At 34.4% G+C, this 22,570-nt stretch overlaps 2 protein-coding genes across 2 annotated transcripts in view; one reads left to right on the top strand and one right to left on the bottom strand.

Moving 5' to 3' along the window:
• The window catches only part of LOC133171567 (transcription elongation factor SPT6-like), a 44,840-nt gene extending 23,396 nt beyond the window's left edge, over positions 1-21,444 (bottom strand). Inside the window, exons 1-27 of the mRNA XM_061306332.1 lie at positions 21,245-21,444; positions 19,424-19,614; positions 18,825-19,017; positions 18,477-18,561; positions 18,004-18,097; positions 16,752-16,838; positions 16,284-16,472; positions 15,822-15,923; positions 15,355-15,444; positions 15,025-15,164; positions 14,450-14,676; positions 14,125-14,254; positions 13,813-13,963; positions 13,040-13,135; positions 12,832-12,930; positions 12,132-12,275; positions 11,127-11,369; positions 10,247-10,459; positions 9,896-10,033; positions 9,349-9,644; positions 8,871-9,078; positions 8,438-8,585; positions 7,900-8,048; positions 7,556-7,696; positions 7,347-7,453; positions 6,869-6,957; positions 5,159-5,274 (exon numbers count right to left, since the gene is read on the bottom strand). Of these exons, the coding sequence (XP_061162316.1) occupies positions 5,159-5,274; positions 6,869-6,957; positions 7,347-7,453; positions 7,556-7,696; positions 7,900-8,048; positions 8,438-8,585; positions 8,871-9,078; positions 9,349-9,644; positions 9,896-10,033; positions 10,247-10,459; positions 11,127-11,369; positions 12,132-12,275; positions 12,832-12,930; positions 13,040-13,135; positions 13,813-13,963; positions 14,125-14,254; positions 14,450-14,676; positions 15,025-15,164; positions 15,355-15,444; positions 15,822-15,923; positions 16,284-16,472; positions 16,752-16,838; positions 18,004-18,097; positions 18,477-18,561; positions 18,825-19,017; positions 19,424-19,614; positions 21,245-21,428 (4,050 nt within the window). The 5' untranslated portion in view covers positions 21,429-21,444. The remainder of the gene's footprint in view (positions 1-5,158; positions 5,275-6,868; positions 6,958-7,346; positions 7,454-7,555; positions 7,697-7,899; positions 8,049-8,437; positions 8,586-8,870; positions 9,079-9,348; positions 9,645-9,895; positions 10,034-10,246; positions 10,460-11,126; positions 11,370-12,131; positions 12,276-12,831; positions 12,931-13,039; positions 13,136-13,812; positions 13,964-14,124; positions 14,255-14,449; positions 14,677-15,024; positions 15,165-15,354; positions 15,445-15,821; positions 15,924-16,283; positions 16,473-16,751; positions 16,839-18,003; positions 18,098-18,476; positions 18,562-18,824; positions 19,018-19,423; positions 19,615-21,244) is intronic.
• On the top strand, positions 1,871-3,700 carry LOC133206342 (uncharacterized). Its single transcript, XM_061342296.1, has 2 exons — positions 1,871-1,953; positions 2,848-3,700. Exon 2 carries the CDS (start codon positions 2,852-2,854, stop codon positions 3,380-3,382), a length of 531 nt encoding a protein of 176 aa, XP_061198280.1. The 5' UTR covers positions 1,871-1,953; positions 2,848-2,851; the 3' UTR covers positions 3,383-3,700.
• Positions 21,445-22,570: the final 1,126 nt, after the last annotated feature.

The following is a 22,570-nucleotide window of genomic DNA, read 5'->3' as shown; positions in this document are numbered from 1 at the left end:
ACATACCAATTTCTGAAGAAATACTAAAAACTAAGGCTAAACAATTCGGAACAGGAATGTGTATTACTGGATTTTCTTATTCAAACGGTTGGCTATCGAGGTTCAAGATGCGTCATGGGATTTCCTCACAAATAATTTCTGGGGAAAGTGCTGGTGTTGACCCTCAATTAATTTCAGATGGTAGACAAAAAGCTGCAAGTGTTATTAAAAATTATGAATTAAAAAATGTGTTCAACATTGACGAAACTGGTTTATTTTATCGTCTCCTTCCGGATAGATCATTAACGACTGCAGATGCGACAAAAGGTGTGAAAAAAATTAAAGATAGAATAACTATCGCGCTTTGCTGCAATGCCGATGGCAGTGAAAAATTAAAACCATTTGTTATTGGAAAGGCTGGAAATCCTCGTTGTTTTAAAAATTTCAATGTTGGACTTTACTGTGACTATGTACATATTAAAAAGGCTTGGATGACATCAGTAATTTTTTCCGATTGGCTTCAAAAATTCAACAGTAAAATGAGACGACAAAATCGCGAAGTCTTGCTTATAATGGATAATGCACCCAGTCATATTATCCCAGCCCTTTCAAATGTGAAAATTCATTTTCTTCCTCCAACAACAACCAGTCACCTACAACCGCTTGATTCAGGGATTATACAGAGTTTTAAAAAACATTACAGAAAACAACAGTTGTCTCACTTGATAAAGTGTATCGATCGACGGGAAACACCGTCCCTATTTTTAGACTCTGCTATTCGATACGTGAAAATTGCTTGGGATTCCGTAACCAGTGAGACTATTATTAATTGTTGGACACATAGTGGGTTGATCAAGAAACCTGAAGGAATAACAGAATCTGACGACAGTACTCAGGGTACTAGCGAACTTGAAAATATGTTACAACGGGTTCAGGAGGATTTAGAAATGGACCCAGACATGAGACTTACTATTCGACAATTCATCGATTCAGATCGTGACGCCAACCCGACCGAAGTTTTAACTGACTCTGAAATTTTGGAGACATTAAAGAAACCTACTTCCGAATCAGAATCTGACGACAGTGACACTGAACCTAAAAATATTTATATACCGTCAATGTCAGAAGCTAAAACTGGTATCGACAACGTTCTTAAGTTCTTGGAGCATGACGAGAGAACGACAGAACAAGAAATTAATAAGTATTTGAGTATTCAGACATATTTATTTCAATTGAGTCAAAACTCTAGCAAACAAAAAACAATTAGTTACTTTTTCAAAAAGAAATGAAAGTCACGTTCTGTTCTTTTGTAAACACACGTAACATAAACAAAATGTCACAAAATAAATTGTGTATATATATTGATTTTGTTTTGATAGTCTACAGTTGTAATTTTTGGAAGAACTCGATATATTGCCACCCTCGCTTTAATGCCAAAATCTGTCTTGGACAAAAGTTGGCAATATATCGAGGTAGCACTGTATGCTTATAAATATTATGTGTACGGTATTTAAGATTATAATGTAAAGATTTTGACAGATTTTGTTTACACAGACAAAAACCAAGTTTGTATTAAAATATACAATAACACTGTAGAGAAAAAGAAAATTATTTGTGGAATAAGGATTTTTTAAATCAAAATCTGAATGAATATAACTAATAATTATCAAGATCAAGTGTGTATATAAATAACTTCACAGATTACACACACCTGTAATTTACACCTGAAGGTTACACTTGAGTGAACATGACACTTGTGATATTATTTTTAAATCAGTGACTTCTAGGTGGCATGGTGTTTTGGGTTGATTTTATGATTTCTTCGAGTGTTTAGGAGTTCTAGGAGAGTGTGTTTTTACAGAATCAGATATGACAAGATAAACAGAAATCTCTACAGAGCCTGGATCTCAGTTTATAACACTTCTACATCATCTTAATATTCCAACACTGAGCTAACACAGAGAAATATACCCAGTAAGTATCTATAAACCTAAGCATTTTATCAACATGTTGCTAATTTTAATCCGCTGCAATTGGCAATGTCTTGTTGCATTACTAATAACAAATTCTACTGCCCTTCTTGGTAAATTATCTATTCACGTTTTCATAATCAACTCCTGGTATAAAATGATTGAGCATTCCACAATACAGGTGTGTTCACTAAATCATATTGCTAACCATCTATAATCCAGCACACCACTATACAATCTTTTTTCAGTGTACTTTGAGTGTTAATACACTGGAGGATAGATAAATGTGACAGATTTTACTTTGAGTGTTACACTGGAGTACAGATAAATGTGACAGATTTTTACTGATTCTTAAATCTCTAGCCAAACACTGACCTACTTTTTGCCTACTCTATCATGACTTTAGAACTTAAAATTTTTTTTTTTTTAAATTGCATTCCATCTTATACGGCGTAACTTATAACTTGTATGGGCAGGTAATATAATCTAGGCCTTGTAGTATTTTTCATTATACCGAGTTAATCTGCCTCTGTGCTCCTAACTAACAATTAGTTAATTACCTGAATAAACAATGTGTGTTTGTGAAACACTGATGCTCTCTAATGGCAGCATTTTGCAAAAGAAGCTCTGACTGTAAGGTCAAGGTCATGAGGTAAAAGATGTTGGTACCTAAAGAAAGGTCACAAGGAGTATAAAGTACATTAAGATACTCATATTCCTATCATACATTTACTTAGACACTAACACTAAAAGACTAGCTCAGTCATAGAGGGGCTGGCAATTTGCTCATATTTAGCTTTTGACATAATGTGCAAAAAATATTTTTTTTTTTTGGTGAGGTTAAAAATGGACTGCTATTGTACATCCACATCAATATCTGTTGTATTTTGTTTTTCAGGAAAATGGCTAACTGCAGACAGTTTACCCTAATGACTCTTGTCTTCCTCATTGAAGCCATAGACCTTGCGTTTGACTGGATCTTTTATACCAAACTCCATCAGACGGAAGATGAATATGTCACACAAAATCTCCACCTTCCCTGGCTCAGCCTGGGGTTTTGTGTTCTAGGAACACTTGTTTTTGTCTTCGAGATGATCAACCTCTGGTTTGAAGTCTATACAGAACGTGGCCCCTGTCTCTATGTAGACACAGTCTCCATGGTAACCACTTGGGTTGAAGATGTGCCCCAGATCTCCTTGGCTCTGGTGATAGCTGTACATCAACACAGCCTCATACACTGGGTACAGTTTGTTAAGGCCGCCTGGGCTTTAGTGGAGCTGATTTTCCGTGGGGTAGGACAGTGTCTATACTGCTCTGTAATCTCTGAGAGACACAATAAGTCTGTCAATCACTGTATAGCCGTGTTTAAGTTCCTGGCTCAGTTTGTTATTCTAGGCTGCTCTGTAGCTATATATGTACACCTCCTCAAGTGATCTAGGCTATTCTATATTTATATATAAATCAGGAATTCTGATGCCTTCTTCTTGATCATGGCGATCTTTTATGTTGTGTACCTCAGAATGAGTTCCTCTAAATTTGATAACGACTGGGAGACAAATGTGCATGCAGCAATGATTGTGATGTAACAAAAATTACTGTTCTGCTGAATTTGTATTTGTTGAAGAACTTTGTTGAAGTATTTGTTGAATTTGTATTTGTTGAAGAACTTTCTTAAACACCTACTTATTTAATAAACCAGTTAGTGACTTTTGATTCTGGACTTCTCATGACTAAATAGACCCGGTCAGGTGTTTGTTTACTTTAGCATCAGTCAACTGATACCTGATCAAGTCCATATAGTCATGACACAGCATCCTTAAATGTCATACATATACCTTGTGATGCGATGTAACTGTTTAATAGCTACTATGTATGTATACACATCCTGTGCAGTTAGCTACAGGGCTCAACATTACACTGTAACTAAAATATCCACTTGTCCATTTGACAAGTTGCCGACAAATGTTACTTGTCCAAATTCATTGTTAATGTGTCTAACTCTGAACAGATATAAAGAAATTTGTCTTGATCACCCTCATCAATTTTAAAACGGTATCCAGAGAAATCTGAACCCCAAGGATTGCAACTTTTGCGATTTTCAGAAAATGACAGTGGTTAATGAATTATGTAGGATTAAGGGAAAAAAAATCTTATTCACAACATTCCATAAAGATAAAAGAGTCACTTGTTCGATCGGACAAGTGTGTCTGGAGGTTGACTTATCCCATCACAAAATGTACTGGTTACAGACAATCAGACAAACATTGATGTTGAAGCCTGAACTAGGGCTAAGGCTTTCCATAGCCATTTACATGTATCTAGTATCTTGTTAATATTTTATTTATCTAATGGTAGTCAAAAAGTTTGTCAAGCTATCAGTATAATCATTTGTTGGTACTGAGTCATCTAGAAATTAAACATGAAAATGTGTCAGATTTGATGCTGCCACATTGAGAGAATTGGTTATTGTTCTTGCTCTTGTTCTTATATTTCCCATAATCCTCATTTCTTACAAAAACCAAAAGGAATCATTGGCTCCAAGGGTAAACAATTTATCACAGTAAATCAGTGAGATTGAATATAATGAATGATGAGAAAGACTTTATCTTTATTTAGTAATGATACTGATTATTTACTACGAATTCATAGAAGAAAATAAGGGGAGTAATTAAGACAAATTCATCTCTTCATAATACAAACAAGCCCAAAGTTACACAAAGCAATTTACCATATCACATTCCTTCTTTCTAATCAGATATATTTCAGAGTACAATCCAAGGTAATCCAAGATTATGAAGCTCACCTTAACAAATCTTATTTATACTTAAGGCAAATCTCACACCAAATTTTTTTTTTTCTAGTTAGTGTGCATCCCGAGATGCAAAGTTGATTTAGGAAAATTTTTTTACCAAGATTTACTTGTTAGCTTGATAGTTGATAACTATAAAAATAAAAGATTATAAATTCAAATAAGTTTTTTGATTAGATAATACTTTCAATGCATTCTTTATTTATCAAAAGAGCAAAGTCAGGCCATTAAAGGATAAATTGTGCTGAAATTACTAGGGTATCAATGCTATAAGGCCTGAACACAATACAATACCAACATTAAAATATCCTGTTATACTCAGTAATAGACGTAAAGTTCAGACATTGCTGCCGTTCATCTTGTTGAAATCTTACACAAAAAGAAAAAAGATAACTCTTACCTTACTACTGGGTCTGATGATTGCCTCCCCTTGATCCATGTTTTCTAGAAGTTTTTCACATTCTCTGTACCCCACATTGTGGAAGGAGGGGTGAGCTATGACCCTCTTTACGTACGCTGTCAAAAAAAGAAAATAATTCAGTCCACATTGTGGAAGGAGGGGTGAGCTATGACCCTCTTAACATACGCTGTCAAAAAAAAAGAAAATAGTTCAGTCATTACTTGGGTGATATGTTTTATCCGAACATTATTACAGACTATGTGCATCACGAAAATAAAAACGCATGGTGAATAAATGCACAGAAGGGAAAGGAAGACCGTGTCTGGTATAAAATCACTGAAGCAGAAAAGGGTTACTTGGCCAAAAAAATTAATTAAAAAGATTATCTGCGTGTGTAAACTTTGCAGTGTGCAAAAAGTGGATCTTTTCACATACCAAAATAGACATTGAAACCTTTTTATTGACTGTAAAATGATTAAATTCTAAATATATTTTGACATGAAAAATGTGTGTATATAAACTGACTCTTGACATTTACCAAACTTTTTCATAGTTTAAAAATAAAGGATTGACTTTAAATTATCATCATTGTAAAGATGAGACTGTGCTGAAAATAAAAATACTTGGTTTTATATACTTTTACCCAATAATTTTAGAGTAATAAGAATAAATATAAAGCACTGTGATTTTTTTCTTTATTTCTGAAAATGCCTGAGTAAATGGGGTTATCACTGATGCTAGACTGCTGTGGTGATACGGCTGCAGCAGTGGCTTACTACAGGAGTATACAGTAATGCCTTATCTTAAAAGCTCTGAGGGGGAAAGAGTTAAATGATATAAATTCATAAATAGAACTTGTGACTATTGTTGAAAAATTTACTATCATTCTCTTTTAAATAAAATTGTGCTTAAATTATATCAAAATAAACAATAGTTTCTATAAATACATGGCGACTTTATCTGGGACTCGGGTATGAACTTGGTTAACCAGAGTTACAAAAGTCATGAACAAGCATGGCATCGACCAAACTGACGCAACTTGAACTTTGACTCTTACTAGAGTTTAACCCACATGGCAGGTAGGATTTGTACTCTTTCAAGATGGCGGAAAAAGACCAAGGATAGGATTCTTTGTATTAAAAATTGTGCATCTTAATGTTATTTTAGTTTGGATGATTCTCTGCAATTGCTGAATGATTTTTATCGAATAATGAGGTAACGCTATATGTTAATAATGGACTAAAATGACGCTCACAGTTTAAAACCCTGGTATAGACACAGTTGTCATGATTTATACATAGACCTTAAGCAAATACAAGTCTGATAGTGATATATGACAGGAGTTGGAAGTTTTATCAGTTTTTCAGTTAAAGTCTATAAAATTTGCTCAGTTGAATAAAAGAGCTCTGTCAAATAAAACATACAGATTTTTATAAAGTTTTCACTATGCATTTTGTAAACATTGTCCATTACATATTGAAAATAAATTTGGGTACATACTCTTACTGTTCACTTGATTTTATGCAGATGAGGGGTTCCTTTGGTTATATTTACAATTATGACATAATAGGGGTATGACCCTAGTTCCAGATGAAGTTGCCCACAGAGTATGACTTACTCTGTCTGGCTTTGTGTTTGTTATCTATAAATAGTAACATGACCTACTCTGTCTGGCTTTTTGTGTTATCTTTAAATAGTGACATGACCTACTCTGTCTGGCTTTGTGTTTGACTTTTTCTTCCTCCTTCTCTCTATCCTTGTCTTCCTGTTCTTGGTCGTAATACAGATCCTTAGGCGGTCTACAGGAGAAACATAGTAAATCCGTAACTCAAACAATCAAAATCATTCACATAACACCAGCTCATTTACATGTAACTCATATGCTTCATTTATGTACATGTATCAACAAGATCAGATTTACAGAGAATGTAATAAAGTAGCTGTGAAATTTTATGTCAGTGGGTACAGTCAAATCTACCCTTCTTTGCTGCATCACATGGAGTATTAACTCTTTCGTACACTTAGTGGATAGCAAGTTTTTATTTCAGAAAGATTCATAAATTATAGTACACGTAACATCTTCCTACCTTGTAGACACTGGCAAGACAGACAAGTTCACTACCAGATACGCATCTGTTTATGACTGAGATAGATTCTATTTTTACAAAGTAAGTCTGAGCATGCTCACCGCCAGTGGTTATCTGTGTCCATCAGATCTGATGATTTACTTGTCAAGTCCACCTGAAATCGGTCTATGTCGATCTTGGTGATCCGACAGTGAATAGTCATTCCAGGCTACAAGATATCGAATAAAATATCAACCTACAAATCAAAAAGATCCCTAAAGGGCTCTACACATAACAAAAATAATTCTACAGTGACCTTGACCTGACCTACCTTGACCCTTTCCTCGGGACTCTTGATATGCTTATCACTGATGTTTTTCGTATGTAAGAATCCATTGACTCCATTATCCAGAATGACCTTCACCCCTACAGCTGATCCAGGACAGCTGCCAGCATCAAAATGACTCCACACCTGTGCAGGTAATTCAATAAGGTCAAATATAATGTAATCTAGTTCAAATTCCAGTCCAAATTAATAAGGTTAACCTGTCATCAAGATCAATATTTCTTTCAAGAATAATTAAGAAAGAGAAAAAAATGTTACGTCATCTTTTCTACCCTTATGTTTAAAGTAAGACAAAAAATTATTATAAAATTGTTAGGAAAATAGCAAACCTCGCTAAGCTCTGGAAAGTCACTACGATTACAGAACGGACACTGCCAGAGTCCAGTCTCGTCGTTCCGCACAGGATTGGCCTGATCCAATTGTTCACCTCTCGGACGACGATGAGCAATACCGATCACCTTACCAAGCACCAGTTTACCTGTTAGGCAAAAAAAAAAGTAAGCAATCAATTGTCAAATTACAAACATGATCATCATGTTAAATACAAAACCCAAAGATTCTGTTGTCTTCTGCGGCCAAACAGCTTACAATGATTATCACAATTAAAATCAATTAATAGCTAATTGTAAAATTAAATTGGTTATCTTACACACTGAAAGCAGAATACATGTGTATTCAAACAGCCATAGTAACTAGCATTCTGAGAGTATTGCATAAGCAATACTAGTTCCCTACCGGTAAGTGTAATCTGGTTCCCCTTAAAAAGGCCATAATTCCTCCAAAAATCTTGAAAGAAGCACAACAAAATGCAAACTTGAAAATATAACAAAGGACAGAAACAATGTCTCTTGTTAATAGAACACATACCGACATAGAAAGTCTCTGGTGTTTCTTTGGTAATCATGTTAAATCTCTCCTCATTAAGCGGGGATCTGTAGGGGGTTCGGAGATCTTTATAGCGATGATTCAGTTCTGCTCTGATGTCATACAATGTGATGTGCTTATCTCCATAGCCCTGTAAAAGTTTAAAATCTAATCATTCAAATTAATACTATTCATGTTTTTCCCATAATAATATTAATGAAAAAATTCTAAGACCATATCTGTAAATAATTCAAAGTCATATTAATACCTGTAATATATTTGAAAAACTTTCAAAATTTATCATATACATGAATATTTAAAAATTAAACCTAGAAGGTCAGTCACTAAGAATTTTATTGAAATTTGAAAAATAATCATATTTTAAAAAACATATCATGGTCTGTAATGACTGATTCCTCCTTTTCTGACAGTTTACCTGTCTCTCCAGTTCCTCAGCGAAGGCATCTAAATCGAGGTCTCTCAGTCTCTCGGGACTCTCCAGAATTTCCTCCAGGGCTCCTGCGGGATTAGCATCCTCTGCTGTATCGTCATATTCCAGGGCATCCACTGCCATCTTACGAGCCCACTCATAGGTCTCAGGATGAACTCGAGAACCATCCAGTACCTCAACATAGGAGTCCGTGCTGTATCAAAGAAAGCCATAAGAATCAAATGTGATTCAACAAAGTAGTTAAATCAACCATTGTTAATCAACTTTTTGTAATTACATTATCTGATGCCAAAACACCTTAAAACATTAATTTACACATTTGAGTTTATAATAAATATATTTTCACTATATTCAACAATGAAACATTTTACAAAACTGTTGCAGATCAACAGTACATGTGCACTGTTTTTTTTGCCACTTAAAAATCAAGATAATTTCTCATTTCCTTGCTTATTAATCTCACCTGTCCATGAGACTGTATGTATCAATCTTAATAAATCCAGCACAATTTATGAACACTTTAGGACCCATGTGACACAAAGTTACAAGCTGAGTTCTGTTTTCAAGCCGAATGTTATTTTGTTTGAGGATTTTCAGTAAATGTGTCCCCTTCCTGGGCCCCAGGCCACACACAAACTGTACGAGGGGTGCTGTGTGGGAGTGTGCCAGGGCCCGATTAATGTCCACACCCACTTCATTTACACGATTCACAAACTCCAGGGTCAGGGCATTCAGTAAAACGTCCTTAGGAATCTGATCCTGTAACAAAAAATATGAAATTATGAATACGGTGTCTATCAGAACATCCTAAGGAATCTGATCGTGTAACAAAAAAATATAAACATGGTGTCTGTCAAAAATTTCATCTCATTATATTCATGTATGAATTTCATTTGCAAGTGGAATTTTTAAAACATTCTGTGTACAAGTTGCAACTATCTTGAAATAGTAGTAAAATCAAAATTTAAAACTGAATTGGATAATTAAGACATTTCTTGCCCTAGACTAACCTGGAAGGGATGATACTTGAGACAAAGAATATCTTCATCAGGATTACAGAGCTGAGCGAACTCAATCAGAGGATCTTGTAACCGGCGAGCGATAGAGATCGCATGACGAAGAACAACAGGGTATTCACGGAAGTCACTCTGTATCAAAATAAATTTAATTACAAGCTGGAATCTACATGTACATGTATATAAAACAAATGTATCACAGACTCTTTACGTCTTGCATAATCCAAATATGAATTTGACATCAATATTATTTTCTACCCTATAGCACAAATATAAAACCAGCATTCTCTTTAGTAGGAATATAGTTTTGTGCACAAATGTGACTATTACACAAGGTTACATTACCTGTCCTTTGTTGGAGTTTTCGTAAACCATGGCGACCTCATTGTCCACTAACTCCACATTGATGGCCGGCATCTCCGCCTCCTCCGTCAATTCCTGGATAATCCGCTGGATATCCTCAATTATCCGCAGAGCATCCTTAGATTCTGCAGTCACAGCCACAACATGGGGCTTCTTGGTCGATATAAACTCCTTCAGTTTGGCAAGGTCACTTTCCTAAAGTCAATCCAAGTTAAATTCAAAGCTCTCATCTAACTCTGACATTTGTATAAATACAGTCGTTTGACCAGTTCCGAAATTTGATCAGTTCCGAATAATTAATAATTTAGGAGCTGATAATTAATAAATTCAAAAGTGTAAACATAAATTCATACATACGGTATGAAAGCTTATCTATGAGTGTTAGGAATTATGTGAAGTTTTGTGATTTTTTGCCGTCAGTTTGTATTCACTATCGTACTTGAAACAGGTGATATACTTTTACAATGCAACAAATCTGAATCACTGCGACAGGTTTGTCTGCAGAAAAACGTCTGTAAAGACGTCAATTTTTCACATAAAACAACATTTCAACTATCAAAAGTCAGTTTCATATGTATTTAAACAAATACCAAAAGCTTGCCAAAATAAATAATTAGACCAACTTGCTATAATAAAATTTTTTTTGAAAGGCTGAACTTCTATGAAACAACATTTAATTCCGCAAGTCATTGAACTACATTGAGAAACAAATTAGATTTTGAAATAATGTCGTCATATATTTATAGCACCGCCTAATCGGTTCCCTATCCGCAACTCGTCAAACGACTGTACTGGTATCAAAATCGACTTTAATAATGCATATCAAAATGATCTAAAAAATCTACTGAACATAACCGCGCACCTTTCCCTTGCGATCCACCTCTCTGAAGGCATTTTTCTTCATACACAGGTACTCCAGTCGGAGGAAATCAGTCACCTGACCCTCAGGATCAATCAGTACCCCAAAGGAGGCCGTATCCCGATCTGTGGAGTACCCAATCCCCAGAACACGCAGTCCCTCATCCTCATAATTATTGTCTTCCAGTTGTTGGTCAGCCTGATATGGAGCGACCTTCAGCCAGTTATAAAGCTTTCTGCAGCAAGCCTATATCAATAGAAAATGTTTTAAAGGATGTCAAAATCTGGATAAAGCATACATGTTCATCAATGAACATGAACTACAACCTACATCACTCATCACTCTGGGCTCTTTACAAGTTCTTAATCCTGGCTTAAAATGAATTCCAAAACAAGATGTGTCTGTATGCCCCTGTATGGCAGCTCATGGACAAGGTTGAAATTTTTCAAAGGTAGGTTAAACTCAAAGGTTCAAGGTTAAGAGATCAAAAATGTTGGTACCTAGAGAAAAGTCTTGTCCCCACATGTGAAATATGAAAGCTATAGAACCAACCATTCTGAAGTTATGGGCAAGGCTGAAGTTTTTTTCAAAAGTAAATCGAACTTTAAGGCCATGAGGTAAAAAATGTTGGTACCCATAGAAAGGTCTTTTGACAAGAAATACATGCCAAAATTTGAAAGCCCTAGCACCATTCATTCAGAGGTTCTTGAAAAATGTTATAGTTTTTCAAAAGTAGGTCAAATTCTAAGGTCAAGGTCATAAGGTAAAAAATGTTGGCACCCAAAGAAAGTTCTTACCACAACAAAAACACAATCATGTGAAATATAAATGCCTTAGCACCAACTGTTCAGAAGTTATTTGCTGACAAACAGAGAGATGGACACACCATAAAAAATATACCTCCAGATCTTTGAACCTGTCTCACTAAAAGAACTTAAAACGTTGGTAATTAGTAACTTTCCCTGGCAGTAAATCTAACTTAATAATGAGGTCATCAAGTTAAGTCACCTTGACAATGCCATCCTTGGCCTCAGCTAAAAGTTTGGTTCGCAGTTCTTTTTCCATCTGAGGATACAAAAGTTTAGTGAGGGCTCGCTCCAGAGCCTGGGTTCTCTGTAAGTTCCATTGCTGGACAAGATGGCTAAACTCATCCTGTAATACAAATACAAACAAGGTACAATGAGATGCGTATGATTTAACAAAACATGTGGGCCTCTCTCACATGTACAAGTCAAATACATACAATCTTCTGACTCCTGTGCAAAATCTGCACAATCCATATTGTATAATAAATATTCACACAAAACTGCACAGCACAGAAATATACTATAATTCATGCCCAAGATCTTCTAAACGCAATTAAACAATAAAATGCTTTCTTGGTTTGTTAATGCAAGAGTTAATGGTTGCAAATATTGTAGAAAAAATACATGTACTTAACACTCGTAAGCATAAGAATATGTATTTTTTTCTGCAATGGTTGCAACCATTAATCCCACATTAAAAGGATTATTGTATTATTAATCTGTACGTCTTTGTATGTTTCACTGATGGAGGAGGCTTAGGAAATCTTACATATAGGTGTCCTTGAAAAACTGGTTCTAACTAGTTTAGCATTAATGAGCTGATTAAGGGAAGTAATTTTCATAAGAAATAAATGAGAAAATATTCAGTGGATGTATATACTTTGTATATGCCTATAACTAACCCTGTAATAAAGCTGTCTGATTTCTTCAAAGTATGTCTGTGTATTCTCAGATTCTTCATCAATGCTGAAGGTCATGGTCAACAGGCGGTCCTCTTCTGCCTACAATCACCATGGAAACATGTCCAGGATTAATGATTCTTGCAGATACATGTATGCTTAAGGAATTCAACTCTTGGTCACATAATACTTTTCTTTGACAATTGCTTACCAAAGTTAACTTGAGATACTGTTCATCCTTGAGATCACGTACAGGTTTGTTTTTGAGATACTTCATACTGTAGCATGCATGCGACTCATCTATTTCCTGCATCGAAAAGTAAAATGTTAAAATATGTTTGATTTTTGATGAGATTTTGGACTGATGCACTACGACATCATACTTGATTTTCTCTCAGAACTTCTATTTAGTTGTACATATCTTTTGTTTTTGACATACAGTAGTTATTCATTACATATAATGGAGATTTTAGATGCCAGAACTAATCAGAATTAATTAGTATAATAGAAGTGCTATCTGATGATGCAATGTACATAAATAAAAAAAAAAAACCTATTTAAACATGTGCTGTAGATTTTTTTCTACAGCAGAAATGTTTTATCTCACAATTTTAGATTTTATTTACAGATACACATACATGTATAAATATCAAACAAGTAGCAGCAGTTCCATTAATGGTACGTAAACCATTTTATAAATTTATTTCTAGATTTATGTACAATATTTAGAAAATACAAATATTGTGTGGTTGAGAAACACAACGCCTTTTCAGTGTATTTGATCTTTGTATATGTCTTGGATCTACAAAAGCCTTGAATGTGATAACAACACATAATACATGCACAGCATTTACCTCAGATTCACAGATAGGGTTAGAGATTTAACTAATTTACCACTTAAACCTCAGAGTCATAACAATCCTGTGTACACGGTGGAAGAAGAATATATCCTTGTAATGTTGAGTGACATTGTCAATATTTTACCTTCATTCCTTTCTTTGTTGGTCTCACTGTGATCTTGGCCCTCTCATAGTAAGCCTGTCTAACGACCTGTCGGACTGTAGGATCATGGGAAATCTGCATAGCAACCATGTGACGTGCCCCTAGCAACACTTCCTCTTCAGTAGGAAATTGCCTGTGAGGGTAAAAGATTGAAAAAAATCAATTAATGTCATGAAAACACAATTTTATCAAAGATTCAAACCTACAATGAACTATGGATTAAGAAATGTTAAATAAGATGAATGTATATGATTCACTGTGACCTGCCTCTCCTCCAGAGTGATTGGTACCTACCCGCAGATTTTTTCACGTGCCAGCTCTAACGGTTCTATGGGATACTGCTCGACATCATGTCTCTGATAATTATCTCGTAAATTCTCACCAAACTGTTCAGGGGTCAATCCAAACTTTTCAGCAATATCATCTGCAGAAGAAAAGGACTTGCATCAACTAATCCAGGGTAACATAAAGCTGATTATTCCAACAATAATTAAAAAGATAACAAGATTTTGGTTTTTTATAGTGGAAAAAAATTTATTGTTTTCATGACTCAACCTAGTTGTATCCAATTACAATAATTTGACCTAGTTGTATAATTGACCTTAGTTGTATAACTGACCTATTTTCTTTTCCTGACAGATGTTGTAGCCAGTTTTTCTGGTGGCATGTTTGATGGTATCTGTCTGTTCGATGTCTGGTTCTGGCTCCGCCTCCCCGTCTTCTCTCTCCCCCTCAGACTTTTTCTTCGTCTGAGCCATCTTCATTTTGGGTATGTCCATGCCGTAATACAGAAGGAAGTGTTGATAGACGTCTTTGAGCTCCTCCATAGTCTGGACATTTCTAACTCTACAAGAGAATCAAAACAGAAGCTGACTTAAAATCTTGCCATTAGAGAAATGATACATGTACGTATCTGAGGAGTGATCTGACCAATATATTGCTATAAATTGTGCCATTTTCTTTGGTTAGTAGCTAACATAATTATGAGACTGAATCTTCTCACAATTAGTTAAGTCTAGTGCAATTCTTACTCCATCCCTGACATCATGAGGCTCTGCCTGTGTAAATCTCATTTTCGATATTAGATACAGTTTAGACTAGTAACTCCTTGACACCCACGCTAACCTGTCTAAAACTTAATGTGGACATTTAATAGACTTTTTTTCCCAGTAACTCATCTATACCTACACTAACCTGTCTAAATCTTCGTCTGTTAATGGTCGTATATTGGACTCCAGCACTTTATCAGGGTCTGAGTTTGTGTCAAACTGATAATTCTGCATTTTCTCAAACAACTTGATCAAGTTCTGCTTCCTTGTTCTCAGCTGAGTCCACTGATTTGATAAATTTTGATAAATTTGATAAACAGCTGATTCAATATCTATATGTTAATGATTCTGTACTTTAAATTTGGTAAACTGTGTTACGGTGTAAAACCGATTCAATGCATATGATAGTACTTAATATTTGATTTAAGTTTGCTGATCTTTGTTTTGATGCATTATTTTGTAATATTTGTGTTACCTTTTCATCCCACTGCCAAACTTTCCATAGGTCATTTATATTAAGGTCTGACTCAACATACTCTTTTCTGTAGAAAGCAATGAAAGGGACCTACAAAAAAAAACACAACAGATCTTCACATGGTAAAAAAATAATCAAAAGGGAACTAAGAAAAACAACCAAGAAAACTTAATTACACAATTTAAGACTTGTTTCTATATGTAAATGTACATACTGCATAAACAATTGTACATTTTATTCAAGAGTTGAAAAATTACAACAGTGTCGTTCAAAGAATTTCATGTGTAGGTTTGCCTTGCTAGTCAATGTCTGTTTGTAAATGAAAATGATTTTATAATAAGAGTTAAATCTACAAATTCCCATTTATATGTATAATGAAATATCATGTTACAGATGTTAAACTCTTAGATTGTGTTGTAATTATTGTTTTCATGGGAACACACACAAGAATATATTAAATGGCCAACCTCTAGATGCTGATTCCTCATGAAGTCGATGGCCTTCTTGATTTTATTAATCATACTTGGTCCCCGACGATTGTACGTTCCTGACTCTTGTTCCAGTAAGTTCTATAATTAACACAATTACATGCACATGTACTTCAGCAACAAACACAGAGTACAATTTTCCACTGATGTAACTAACTTTAGCATAATTTTTTTTACAGTTAACTACAGTGCAAATTTAATTTAGATTATGATAAGGTTAACATGATTTGAACAAATCTTTAAATCAAAAAAATATTGTAAATTACTTTTTTATGTGCAAGAATTTTACACATTATAACAATCTGGGTGTAAAGATTGCCTATTTAAATCTAAACCACTCCTAAAATTCCTTAATCTCCACATCGTTTGTTAATTTCTTAGTGTAGAGATGGCCATTTAAATACATATATGTACACCCCTAAAATTCTTTGATCCTCTCACCTGTTGTGACACACTGGGTGTGGAGAATGCCTGTTTATAGATCCATTCTGATTCCTCCTCCACTTCTCCCTCCTCTGTTGGTTTGACTGGGACCTGTCGCAGCTGAAATCGCTCAGGCATGTCTGTCACCCGAATCTCATTATCCTGGTCAGTGAAGAACCCTCGCTCAATTTCTGATGGTTCAAAAGCCTAAAGAAAACAAGTGAATCACAATTGTTTTGTGTACCGATGGTTAATTTTTCATTACAACAATCACTTGTGTGTATTTGAAATAAGAGGCTATAAATGTGTGACCTTTCAAATGATCTTTCTTTCTTTTGTAATGTTTTACCGGTATTTATCTCTCAGACCCATTTTCACCAGCCAAAGTTAATGATCTGCTCCTCTGTGTCTCCTCACTTTTGGCTAGTGAAGACAGTACAGTCCATGGTTGGTGTATATTGAAAATGAGACCCTATAATGCCTTACCTCATATATAGTTTTTTTCTGGCTCTTTTTCTTGCTTCCTTTTTTTGGTCTCTGTCTCCCTTCTTCTTCTTCACCTTCTTCAATGTACTAAAAAAAAATTCAAACAGTAAACATAAATAAACAACTGTGTTATTATGCTTTACATAAATAAACAAATGTGTTATCATGTTGTATGTAAAGTACATACACGTAAATGACCTCCTATTTTAAGCTGTATATAAACAATCAATATGTTGTATATAAATAAACAAGAATGCTACTATGCTGTACGTAAACATAATGCTGAATGATACACAAAACTCCATGATACTGTAGAATTTGTGTGTGTATGTGTGTTTGGGGGGGGGGGGGGGGGTAATTTTCCTGGAATACTAAAAATTCACAAGCCCTAGGGCCCTAATTTCCTTGAAAAATGTCTGTTTGTGAGAGATAATGCTTGTATACATGTATTAATATCAAAATTTGTAAGTTCTGGGTAATTGGTTACCACAAATTCACAAAGAGAGAAATTGAACCCCAACAAAATATAACAAGAAAACATTGATGTAATCATCAATTGTCGCCCGGGAAATAAATAAAGTAAACAATGGAAATGAGTCTTGATCATCAAACCGCTTCGATATGTGTGAAAAAGGCATGCGTCTAAATGATTGAGACGATAGTCGAGAATATTTTGAAAACTTATAGTCGGATGAAAATCGAACAAAAACTATACCCTTTTAAACTTTATCAATTCCTCAAGTAAATGTTGGCTGCATAAAATATAATTTGAAACCAGACACATGCATCACCTATTTTCAAAAATGTCTTTCACCTTAAGAATATAAAACACGAGCTGTGTAAAGTACGTTTTTATGCTATAAGTGAAATTCGATGTTCTAAAAAAAGGGACCTGTCGTTTTTTCGATAGTAAATGATAAGCAACTTTATATATTAAATATGAAGTCTGTATATATTTTTACAGATTCACTTTATGGAAGTAAATATATTGTGTATCTCGTAATTTATAAAGGGAAAGAACATTCTGATTAACAATCTTTTTAATGTTTAGAAAACCTTCAATTCTGAATAACTTCTCCCACCTCAATCCCCATATACCAACACTTAAACTTATATGTATAGAGCAGCCCGGTCCTCCGGGCTGCAATGAGTCCATAGTATTGTACACAGATACACAAAAATGATGTCATACAGTATAAAAAACGGATCAAAATTATTGTCTAAGATTGACTCTGATTTCTGAACAACTTACATCATCATCATCTTCAAATTCGTCTTCCTCTCCATAACCAAACTCATCAAAATCAAAGTCCACCCCAAAGATGTCCTGGGCCTCTTGTAATGCACTATGATATAAACAATAAATCTGTAGAATAATTTCAATGTTTTTTTTTTGTTTTTACTATTTTTAACATGTTTTCCTTTCAAAATCAGATGACCCTCACCTGAACTCTTCTATCCAAAGATACTTAGTTGAAAAGTGATTCCTCTTATTTTACATTTATATAAGACTTCTTTAACTTCCTGTACGTTTGTAATAATTTTGTTGCATCCTATTGGCAGTTTCATGGTGAGTATATTTGAAAGAAGGTAAGACAAAATGAAATATTAGTGCTGTGGATGACAGACAACAGAAACACTGGGATGGGTGGGAGAGGGGGATTTAGTGGAAGCCGTGATAATTGATACAATGTGAATAATGTGGAAGATGACAGGACAACTTACGAGTCAGAGTGAATTATATGTTTCTTTTTCTTCAGTCTGTTCTTAATTGGTTCCCCATTTTCATCAACAATGAAATTATCCATGTCTAAAAAAAAAAAAATAGTTTTCGCAAATATCCTCTCAGAGTTGGCAAAAGTGAATTTATTTTAATCATGTCTTTAATATTTGACTCTTCTCTTTCATTGCATTCTAAATACTGTATCTGAAACTTAAAATGTTTCTAAAATTATTACATACATGTAATTATCTACAAATTACACTGTAACACATTAATTGAATAATTTACACTGTAATGCATTAATATACGTGTAACTTAGACTGTAAAGCATTAATATATGTGTAATATACCGTCTTCATCCTCTTCTTCATCCACATCCAGGCTGTCAAACTCATTAGCGACTCTCTCCCGTGGGGCCTCAGAATCATCAGCCTCTCCATCAAACAGTTCGTCGGCCAGTGCATCCCTCTCTCGCTCCTCGTTCATTTCCTCTTTATCAGAATCCTCCTCGTCTGACACCATGCGGATTCTCTTCAACTTTGGCTTAAAAAAATACAGAAAAAAAAACACTGATTAGTATCACAGTGTTTCATATCACTTTGGTACAAAGCTCAACAATCTTAGTAATTTAGCTTTATCAGGGTTAGGGTTAGCAGAAAACAGAATAGTCACTTGTTAAATTCAGTGTTTTACATCACTTTGGTACAAAGGCAGCTAAACAATATCAATATTTTGGCTCTATCAATTCTACAGAGATTATATTCTAAATGTATTTGTCTTTCCGTATCATTTAAAACTGACAAGCACACACTCTTTCTCTCTTCACTTCCTTCTTTTTATTTAAAAGCTATTTTAAGACTGGATGGAAAAGATACAATACAGCATGTGTACCTTAAACAGTAAAGGTGTTAGATGCTTTGTCCTCAACACTGTTATTTCTGACACTCACCTTTCTCTTGACCTTAACCCCCAAATTTTCCTCAATAAGGTCGTAATCTTCATCCTCTAGCTGATCGTCCGACTCGGAGTCCTCGTGTTTTCGTTTCCCGGACTCACTCCCCGACTCATCACCCTCCTCTTCTTCTTCTTCATCGTCCTCGTCTTTGATGAAGCCCTCCATTTCTTTTCTTATCTGTTCCTCTATACATAGAAAAAAAAGTTCATATGTTGAACCTTTCACATATCTAATTGATGGACAACTAAAAAAAAACAAAAAAACACTTGAGATCACTTAGGAAAATTTCATTTTATTAAACTCTACTTCATTACGTTGAAGGACCTTTATTTTTTTCTATCTATATATTTTGTACCTGTAACTAAGTGAAAAATTACTTCTGTAATAATGGCAAATGGCACCATTATAAAATGTTTAAAAGAGGGTGGGTCAAAGAAACAGTAATGATGTGTGTTATTAAACAAGTAACTGACAGGAAAAAAACCCAGAGTTTTACCCATGTAATATAGGATGTGTTGAAAAAGAGGAATAATGATAAAATAAACTATATTTAATGGCAAAGTATGTAACAAATGCACATGTAGAAAGAAAATGTCTGCTTTAACTACAAGATGATAAAAAGTAAAATCAATCAAATTTTATCTTAAACTGGAGGAGATATCTCCTTCTGCACTCCTGTAGTAACATAATCTTTGTAAATTTCTCTCATATCTTGGTGAAGCTACACCACTGACGCTTATAAGAGTGTGTTCCAGTGTTTTCCCTAAAAACACGCTACCAACCAAATTGACCGCTTCAATTAATAAAAATACCGCTTTGAAATAATAAAAAAAAATCAAAATTTCAGTGTTGTAATGTCCACAGAGATTTATCATAAACTTCAACCCAAAGCCTGTTACAACTGACCCTAACCCTATACTTTGAAATAAAGGGAAAACACTGGTGTTCATTAAGGGTGCAACTATAAATCGTTTGACGGTATATCGCGGTTTATTTTTCCACGGTTCAATTCACGATACGCTAAACTGATATCACGGTTCGGTTCAATCAGTCCAGAATTATCCGTTTTATTTCCTTTTTTTACTATTTCAAAATGACTTCCGCGCAAAACATGATGTCGCCGTTAACACATTTACAGCAGTTAAACTCATCTCCAGCATCTTACAGACCTCAGATTTAACACGGAGAAGGACTTAATGTGATTATAAGTTATAGGTGTTAAGACAAATGATAAACCCTTTAGATCTGAACGTATTCTTTGGTAATACACGATATTTCATCACGGTGTGTATTTCGATGAAAATTCGCTGTCTTGTTGACTAAATCGTATTAACAAGAGAAATATGACAACTGGTTTTCTACGTAAATAAAAGGAATAAAAAAATGAATGTCTTCCTTTTTCATTCCAATTTAAAAGGAAGATTATTAGGAAAGGTCCCCGTAGTTCCCTGTAAATGTTCATTATTGGTTTAGAATGTTGTCACAACTCAAAGATCTACCTAACAATCCAATTCAAGTTAACAAAATTTATCTTAATTATTAAATTAAAAAAAAATTAACATTTTGTATAAGCCTGTCAAGTTTAAAAAAATAAATGATGACAAACTTGAAAGACCTTTAACCTTGTCATGTATCGTGATATGTATCGTATCATGAACTGAATACCGTGATACGTATCGTATTGTGAGGTTAGTGTATCGTTGCAACCCTAGTGTTCATTAGGGTAAGCCAATTATTACCATATAGTCAACTGATGAACTGTATGGTAAACAAGGAACGGCAAACTATTAAGCTTGACTACAACAGAAATAATACCATCTTCTTCTTCTTCCTCCTCATCCTCTTCGCTGTCAGAGATGATTTGTCGGCTTTTCTTTTTCGATTTTTTCTTCGACTTTGATTTCGTTCCTGAATCACTCCCTGACCCTGAGGCATCTGATCTTACTTCGTCATCAGAGTTGACGTCAGATTCCTCGGCCTGGTCCTCCATGAAATCCATGATTGAGGACCTTTGTCTAAAACGTAAATTAGAAAATAACCTTCTGGTCATTCTCTCCGTGTTCTAACTGAATTCAGTATGTGGTATAAATACAGATATATGTGGCATAAATACAGCTGTATTATTAAACTTTCTGCCACTTACTTCTTAAAAATACACGGATGTTTAGCACTTTTGTAATTATATTCTACCAAATTCTGACGTTTATTAACAATAATATGATTGAGGTTCGAAAAAACAAGACTTCATTTTCTCATCCTGAATATTCATCATTTCTTTCAATTTAAATAGCATCATCAAACCTCAATCTAAGATTTCATTATAATGAAGCAATAACATAAAATTACCACTTTACTCCACTAGAAAACAAGCGTTTTTTTTAAAAAGCACGCAAAATAGTCTTCCTACAACTTTCTTTCAATATTGCAGTCTTGCAGAGTTTATTTACTAAATTCTCATTGGACAATATTAACGGGTGCGTCGATTTACCCAAATGGAACCAAATGGACCCAAATGGAACCCAAATGGAAATGCAAATGGACCCAAATGGAAATCAAATGGACCCAAATGGAATATTAAACATATATTATTGTATTTTCAAGTAGTTACTTATTTAAAATGATGAAAATAATGAACTTGCAAATGGAGAATATTAATTATTCATTTCTATTATTGTATTTAAAAAAAAACGAATTAATCTTTATTTCTATTTGTAATAACTTTTGCATATCATTGTATACAAAACTGAAGTATTTCATATTAAAGTTTATATAGAATTCATGGCAGGAGGAACCAGGGTGGGGGGTGGGGGGGGGGGTACGGGGCCTGTGCCCCCCTCCCCCAATAATTTTGCTGATCTAAAGAATACTAAAGAAAATTAATTCGTATTTTTAAAATACAATATTAGAAATGAATACTAAATATTCTCCATTTGTAAGTTCATTATTTTCATTTTAAATAAGTAACAACTTGATAATACAATAATACATATTTCTATTTGTATATTTAATATTCCATTCGGTTTCCATTTGGGTCCATTTGATTTCCATTTTGGTCCATTTTGATTTCCATTTGGGTCCATTTGGGTTCCATTTGGGTCCATTTGGGTAAATCGACGTACCGATATTAACTTCCGGTGAATT

The sequence above is a fragment of the Saccostrea echinata genome, unplaced genomic scaffold (assembly GCF_033153115.1).
Source record: "Saccostrea echinata isolate AGI-Se365-2 ecotype Australia unplaced genomic scaffold, CSIRO_AGI_Sech_v1 ptg000054l, whole genome shotgun sequence".
NCBI classification, from domain to species: Eukaryota; Metazoa; Mollusca; class Bivalvia; order Ostreida; family Ostreidae; genus Saccostrea; species Saccostrea echinata.
The sequence above is the reverse complement of the archived record's forward strand: the minus strand, read 5'-3'. Positions and strand labels throughout refer to the sequence as shown.

What these genes read in the sequence shown, in the direction of transcription:
- LOC133206342 (XM_061342296.1), top strand. Translation starts at nt 2,852, where the DNA reads ATGGCTAACTGCAGACAGTTTACCCTAATGACTCTTGTCTTCCTCATT.